General features: G+C 43.7%; 1 protein-coding gene across 1 annotated transcript in view; it reads left to right on the top strand.

Moving 5' to 3' along the window:
- Positions 1-270: 270 nt before the first annotated feature.
- The window catches only part of T265_04804 (hypothetical protein), a gene marked incomplete at both ends in the record, with an annotated part of 53,056 nt that continues 45,090 nt past the window's right edge, over positions 271-8,236 (top strand). The window contains 2 exons of the mRNA XM_009169642.1: positions 271-734; positions 6,562-6,945. Of these exons, the coding sequence (XP_009167906.1) occupies positions 372-734; positions 6,562-6,945 (747 nt within the window). The remainder of the gene's footprint in view (positions 735-6,561; positions 6,946-8,236) is intronic.

Raw genomic sequence — 8,236 nt, 5'->3', positions numbered from 1 at the left:
AAAGATAGAACTGACTTTTCTATCGGTAGATCATCCTATTGAAGCGCAATACTTTGCGGACCTAAGGCTGAGTCCATCTTGTCCAATTTTCGTACCTATCCTCATTCTATCTCTTCCTCAGCTTACTTTATTGGCGCATATCATATTTTTGTTAACATTTTTCATCTTCCCCGACTGTTGATCTCACTTATGTGTAAGCAAACACTCATCTGGCGTTCTTCCTGTTTTTTGTCCCCACCTTTACTAAATCCATGTCATCGTTTTCCAGATTTCGCCTTATTCAATCGGGCTTCCCTTTTAGCCACACTGTGGAGCTCAAAGGCTTTGCAATAAAAATGCGCACTCCCCGACTCATTTGAGGGTCCTCTACAATGAGTACGACCGATCGGCCTCCTAATAAAGACAATACAACTGGAGACCCCCGTATTCGAATCCCACCTTCCACTTCGCCCATACTTTCTGGGGATGTTGTGGATCACAGTTATATCCCCTCGCGAAATCTTGTTGAACCAGATGTTTCCCAGTACTCCCATTCGCCAGTTAGTTCGCTAAAAAACATCGACGGTGGCTCGAAAAGTCGCCATAAGTCGTTCAATTCAACTGTGGCCGCCAAACCCTCATTCAGTGGCGCTAATGGTTCCGATAACGCTCGGAAAACCGTGTTATTACAACCGCATGATGGAAAGAAGTTCCGGTTGCATCCGAAAAGCAGTTTGCGAAAACAGCGGTCCCCGGTGAGTAACTGACATGTGACTAATCGTCGGTATAGATGGAACTCAAACATGATTACCCGCTAGGAGTCATCCTTGTGATCAGGCTACTTATAGCTTCAACCTAAATGTAACTAGTGAAAATCACCTAGCTTGCGTTCAGAATTTCAGTAACCACCTAGAACTTTGGTCCTTTTTTTACTAATTTCGATTTCATTGAAGAATATGGAGAGACCAGCGTCGTGGTATATATTTTAGGGTACGCTGCGTGCAATAGTTCGAAAAAAGTGACTTTCCGAGTTCGGATTTAAGGACCGTGGAACAGCGACGGAAACAGCAACTCTATGGTGGCGTTGGTTACCATTATTAGTAACTCAGATGAGGTTTAAAAACCTACAGACAAGAATTGTTTTGTCTGCCAACCAGTCGTCCTCCAGATAACCGCAACTAACCTACTCTGTTTTTTTCCTCACCAGTACAATACCTGGATTTCATGCATGTTCAGCCATACATGACTTCCACCGATCATTTCATGGATTTCGATAGGACTTGTGAGTATTATTGGCCTCCCGTCCACTGACAACAGATGGTAGAATTTGCTGAGGGTACGCTTTTGGCAAGCAAATTAACAAACGAAAAACCTTGCTTTTGGTTGTTTTCCCTAGGGACATAGGGATCCTTCCACGGTGTCCTTATCTCTTCTCGGTCTTAGCGCCCCATGCTCCATGGTTGTATGACAGTCAGGCACCAGTTTCCACTACTGGCTGCTATTTCTTATCGAAGCATACACACCTGACCATAATGTCGTTCTTCCGCTGTGGTCGTATGGAAGTAAGGTTGCCGTGGCCTTCACATGACACTGTACTTTGTCCCACTTGCAGTAAAGTTTTCATGGAGGGGCGTACAACTTGGAAGAGGTGTTTGAATGTGTTTGCACATACTATCACCCTATTGGTCTAACGATTAAATGAGTCACCGTTTAGTGTTACGGAACGCGTGATGTCTATAGTTAATGGCAACGAAAACCAGAGCTTTTTTCACTGGAAGGTGGAAATCACTAAGGTGAACAGAACAGACCGTTTCGGGTTGGCTGAAAATCAGCAAAATGCAAGCCATGAAGAATAGGGTCTTCATCAGAGCCAGGGTGACAGCTATGAGCACTGCCTTGTTGATGGGCTTTTCCGTTATTATTGCAGCCCAATATATTTTCCAGGTGCATTCCAGTTGAATTGGTTAGAGGAGTTAGAGTGACGATGTTTGTCTTCGCCGATGGACCTAATAACCAAGCTAATAGCCAACAGCAGTAACTCCATAAATGGTTCTCCTAGCGAGGAGCTCAATTTACCCATAACCCTGTTAAAAGGAGCTGATATCCTCGTTAGTTAAGCGCGAAAAACACTAGTGTATATATCGTGGTAAAGTAAGTGAGCATACCACACAAAATGAAGGAAAGCAAATGTTGCGTGCCTAAGGAAACATGTTTCTTCATGTATAAACGATTCCTAGACAGGAACCCTTCTCTCTTCCCTCTGAAGGGGGAGACGACACTAATGTCATTCAAGGTTCATAAATGTCATTTTAGTGCTGTTTGATGACTTGCGTTTGGGGCCAATCGCCTTTCCGTAAAGAGAATAGATCCCGACCACATTTTTATTCGATGGGGTACGAAAGTCCTAACGTGAAAATATATTTATGGAGGAAGTCAGACAACTTATGACAGTTAGGCGGTTTACTCCTGTTATGTCGCGGCTTGCGGTCCACCCAGCGGTTTTTTCATCACTCCCATAGATATGCCACCATTTCTTCGTATCCATCACCTGTCACCTGAGTCGGTTTTCCTCTGAACCTCCAACCTCATGATTCAATGTACCTGATCGAGATGATAGCTGTGTCGCGCGAACAAGCGTTATTACTTTCCTTATTCTACTAACCTTGTCACAGCGCTCGCAGTCGCCTCCACCAACAACGTTGAGAAAACTGGCAAATGTTAGTCACTCATTGGTGTCATGGAGAAGTATATAAAAAGGGGGAAATCACCCATCCACCATTCAACCGATCCTTCCAGTCCGAGCAACATACAGGCCGGGTACGTACAGGTTCATTGCAGGCTAGACATGTAGCTGACACTTGGAGTGGATCTAATGTTCTCCCTACAGTGGAAGTGGCTGTTCACCTATACATTATGCAACCAAGTTTTGGCTGTTCCTTCATAAACGCCGCTATGGTGACTCCGTGGCTTGCGCAGCCCATAATAGCTTCATTTTTGGCTTTCGTCCGTTTTCGACTACCTCTTCCTGTCTGACGTCATCTCAGTGCAAGCAGTGCCGTAATATAAAATTCATGTCAACTGGTCACAAAAGCCCACAATCTTTTGCAGCATCATTCAAACACCACCGGAGAATTGTTGGCACAAATGCTGTCTTAGATTTAAGCAGTTCCATTACTGATGTTTCGTAATACAGGTTCACACAATTCTCTAAGATATGTCTCAAATGAAACTCAAAAAAAAGATTGGTTCCTGAAATCCTTCTCGGAAGGAAGGCTCACTGATCCGTATTGTCTTCAAAAAGTGAATCACTGGTGCTTTCGCAGTATAACGGGAATCGACTGAGTGTGGCGCGATGAACTATTACGTAGGCCAGTATGTGGAAACGAATTAGACTCAGTATAGCAACATATAAGGCTTATCGATCCAAAACAGTTCTGGCGCGAACTACCCAATTGAAGCCCTCGATTACGACAATACGGGAAACATTCCATGATATGGCTGAATGTGGAGGCGACTACAGCCAAACACACTGTTGTGAAAATTTCGTGCCTTCTTGGCTGGGAGTCACGTAATTCTCGCGGCACATGGTTGAAAATCCCACGGGGAAAACGACTAACCGTCATAATGAGCGTGGTGTCGCATATTTAGAGTTTGTGCGTTGTACGGTAGGCCTTTTTGAATCTGGTTCGCAAGAAATTCTGGGCCGAACTCACTGATGACGTCTCACCCTAGTATATTGCTAGGATGCGTTTTTACGATGCTGTTTGAAGGCGCAACCTTCTTTCTATTGAGAGGTTTCCCTAGAGGTATCAGGCTGTTTTACACTAACTCCTCACACTTCCCCTTACCACTTGTTACCATGTCACTTTTTTCGCGATTGCTGCGTGATATTTAAGCCCCAGTATGTACTACTGTTGTCTTGCTATCGATGATGGTTGTCACCACCAACATACAAGGTGCCGTCCATTAAAACCTGCAAGTGGTGCATGAATATCCTAAGATGCCCTCTTAGTCCATGCTTACGGGTATCAGAATCGGGTAGCCATAGAAGTAACAATGGGAATGAGAAATTCAGTTTGGACGTATCCTTTTCAGTGGACGCATCGCTTATCGGATAGTAAAGATAGAATTCTGAATTTTAATTTGCCTGACCATTTCAGACGCTGTTGTTTGTTGGCAAACTTCTGTCGCTTGGAAAATTGTCGCACGGTTCATGAACAGTGTCTTTTTGCCATGGTTTCCTGGAGACCATCTAGATCACGACCTTTCTACAACGCTATAATCGCATCTTGATGTTATAGTCTCTACTGATGTATCAGTCAGACTTGTCAGTTACACCACAATCGAGAAGACAAACGACTGGAAACAACTGAGCCGTTCCGTAGTATGGATTCAGAATGCAAAAGGAGCGAACAATCCAATTGGATGTCAACAAAAGACTGAAGCTGAGGAAACAGAGTTTCAGTCTACGAGATAACTTGTTAGAAAAATGGATTTGTTGGTTTGGAGACAGTCATCCCAACACTTGGAAAACAAATTCGTTGACTCCCCAGAGAGGTAGGCGCCTGCCTTTGCAGGAATAAGAGGACCTGTAGAAGCAAACGGAGAATGTTTGCGGCGTACTTTCCTGGTAAATGATCTCTCCCAGGGGTCTCCAAACGAAAGGCGAATTGAATTCCTGATTCCATTTTGCAACACAAAGTCAAAATTCACGTAGCACTCTACAACCATCTTGTTCATATTGGGAATCGTCGGAAGTCATCAATCCCTAGTTATTTTCCAGCCCAGGACCTACAGTTAGTTGTTCGAACGACAGCGTTGTTAGATTGCGCTTCGATACAATCCATACTGTGAGATCTTCGCCATCACTTAAGAAAGACATTTCTCTGGCGTTTTAACTCATCAACCTACCCACCTTGCCTAAGAGACCTTCTGTGAGGCCCGCATGATCCATCGAGCACTAGTTTTAATGGTAAAAAAGGCTGAGTGGATGACATACGGAGCCTAGTAAGATGACGTAACTCCAGGTACAGCCGAACATTCACGCAGATTGTACATGAACGCCTTCTAACAGGCGTGTCCGTAGCGTGCGGGTTATTGTTTTCATCTTTCGCGAGCATTCGGTCGAAATGTCATACACGTTCCCTCATTCGCTGTCTGAAAACAGTTTGTGCCGAACAATAACAACCCATACTTATCGGAATGTGATTCCTCCTAATCTATATAGAGCTTTCTATCGGTATATGACGAACTTACCGACTTGAACCTTGTGAAAGTTAGTTCGGCAGACCATTCATTTAGTTTTTTGAAATATTACGCAACAGCTGAATTATTCTTGTTACTGAGTCTAGAAATGCCCTTACTGTTCTGTTCAGTGGAACATTGAATCCCATTGGGGGCCTGCTTTCTCGTTTCTTATTACTCTACACTCGTGGGCTCTAGCCGGCAGAGGGGCCCGCGCTTGCCATCGAAACATATTAAATGGCTTTTGTCGGTTGTTTCAAAAAAGAAATCGGGCAGGTTATCCTTAAGGGCGAAACAGCTATCTGGTTATGACTGATTGGAACACCATGAAACTAAACAACCGTCATACGCTTGTTCACATGAAAGTCAACTAATCCATCGCTACCGGACCAACAGTAACGGAGATAGGATGAAGTGAAGTCTATTTCACCATGATTACTCCGCACATCGTCACTCGCATGTGTGCCTATCGCAGGTTAGACTCTCTCTCTCGAAAAATCACTCTCAAGCTGATTCAGGTAGGTGAAGCATGGCGAGTGCGTAAACTTCAACTATTTCCGACCGTTGTAAACTAAGCTATTACGCTACCTCATCTTAGGTCAAAAATACAACAAACGTTAGAAATCCAACCTTAGCATAAACACCTTTTCTGTTAAAATCGCTATGCGACGCAATTGTACCGAAACAGCAATGTAACTAACTTTGACAGTGCGTATCAGGTCAGCCATTTGTTTTGGGACATTTTGTCGAGTTTCTGTTTGTGTGCATTGTGGTCCGCAAGCTCGGTCGAAATTTCTCCTCAAATAATCGGATTTTTCGCATGCAGCGCAGTCAAAACTTACCGCCTTGGTAGTCCGACAAAGACCCCCCATCGGGACAAATTCGGGTTTGTCCCTTACCTTTTATGGTCCTCTTCTTCTGACTTCTGCGTGATTTCAGTAGACGTTTAAGTAGCTGCAATTGACCATACTGAGGGGATGTTACTCAGCTTTGCCATCGTAGTTTCAGAGAAGTTCAACGTCACATCACCCTGAATAATCGTCTTCGTAACCACTTGCCAGAATACGTTAAACTGTCAACCTTTCCCGTCCCTCATTCTCCTCGACCATTCCGAGCAGTTCGATTTTGAAGCCGTCGATCATTATAACCCAACCATTTGACTTCAACCAACCGACGATGTTCTCGCGCATGGTGACGAAACGCTTGCAAGCCAATTGCCAAACTCGGCGAACAGATCTACTGCCACCTGATTGACAGCCACTGAAAATGAAACATTTGTGACTTCTGTTGCGGGCACTAAGACTTGTTCTTTTTCTTCACCCTCCATCCCTTATGCAGGACTTGTACAGAGAACTTGCCGAATGTCGCGAGTCGAAAAACAATGTACTTGATCTGTCCCATTGCGAACTACAACAACTACCCAATGGCATTTTTGACGATCTACCCGGTTTGACCGAACTCTACCTGTATACCAATAAGCTGACCAGCTTGCCCGCAAGCATAGGCCAACTGGCTCACCTTCGTCGTTTGTCCATCCAGCAGAACATGTTGGCCAGATTACCCAAAGAAATGGCAAAGCTGACCGGCTTAGAGGTGTTGGATCTCCGACACAATCGGCTTGAAGGCAATCTTCCTGAATGCCTACCAAGTTTGAAACAGCTGAAAAGCCTCTTTCTGAAGTTCAACAAGTTGTCCAACATCTCTGGCATTGAGAATCTTAAGGTAAGTATCCCAAACCGGTCCTTCTTCCACATAATCAGGTTACATGGAATTTCGCGCATCTCAATGTGCAAACTACATTTATCGTTCGGTTTGCTTTGGTTTTGTTTTATTGTTGAGGTCGAGTCATCGTGACAAAAGTGTTCTTAATGCTCTCCATTGCTGTCGTCATTTACCGTGAACCAAATAGCCATAGTGTAATATCAGTCGAAAATTGTCCGTTTAGGTGATCTGAAAGCCAATAGGCATCAGTTTTCCTACAGTCACAGCAAATTTTGACTATGTTGTGATGTTTTTTTAACACAAAACGTGACAACAATCTTCTTTGTCGCACCATTCGTTCTTCCTGTAGACCCTTATGAAACCCAACAGGGTGTATATTTTCCAATGATTTAGTTTCCACTACTGCACCATTCGTATTTCTTAATCGGGCGAACGCCTTGTTTATCTCTAGGGCAACTTAGTCTGCTATTGACGTTGATCTCCACAAGGTGCACCGAATAGCCTACATCAGTTGTAAGGGTATCCGTTCTGCTGACTCCTTGCTCCACAGCTTTCATTTGGCTCGTTTAGTGTGGTGGCTCTGATTTCAGCACAACTATTGAGATGACGTGGTGATTAGAGCGCGAATTTACTAACCGGAATGTCCGTGGTTCAAACCCACCTCTGCATTTCCACTTCTCCTGTCTAGGCTTGGGCAATCTGGCTGCTAGACACCAAAGTGATGTTACAGCTGAATGATTATTTTTTTAAAAAACGGTTCTTGGAACATCTATAACATTAGAACCAGAGGCATGCAACTTGAATTCTGCTGGCATGTAGTTGAAAGGTAAAGAAGTTCATTACTGAACGTTTTACTTTTTTGGGGGTGGGGTTTTTGAAGTGTTCGTGTGGATAGCCGAGATCAATTTCAACCCGCATTTCGGTCAACCTTGAGTTGACCGATGCTTATCTCAAGTGCATACATGTTCTGATTCCATGTCGACTTAACTCTTTTCCACTTAACTCTTTTCCCTAAGGATTTTTAGCTTGCGCCGTAAAACTCGAAAAGCCGAGCCTATCTAACGACTCTCAACTTGACATCGGATCATTATTAGATTTTTATCAAGACAGTTTAGGACTTCTGATGTATCAGCTCAAACATTTTATCTATAAATTTTTCTTAAATACCCATACATCTTGATATCAAAAAGCTATCAGAAGTCATCCCTGAAGTTCACACAGACGATAATGTAGTCCCTACCGGAGCCACTCCGATATGAAGTTAATTTCAAACAGTGAGACGTAATTCACT

Source organism: Opisthorchis viverrini (genome assembly GCF_000715545.1).
Source record: "Opisthorchis viverrini unplaced genomic scaffold opera_v5_83, whole genome shotgun sequence".
Taxonomy (NCBI): Eukaryota; Metazoa; Platyhelminthes; class Trematoda; order Opisthorchiida; family Opisthorchiidae; genus Opisthorchis; species Opisthorchis viverrini.
Note: the sequence above shows the minus strand (reverse complement) of the source record. Positions and strands in the feature narration are given on the sequence as shown.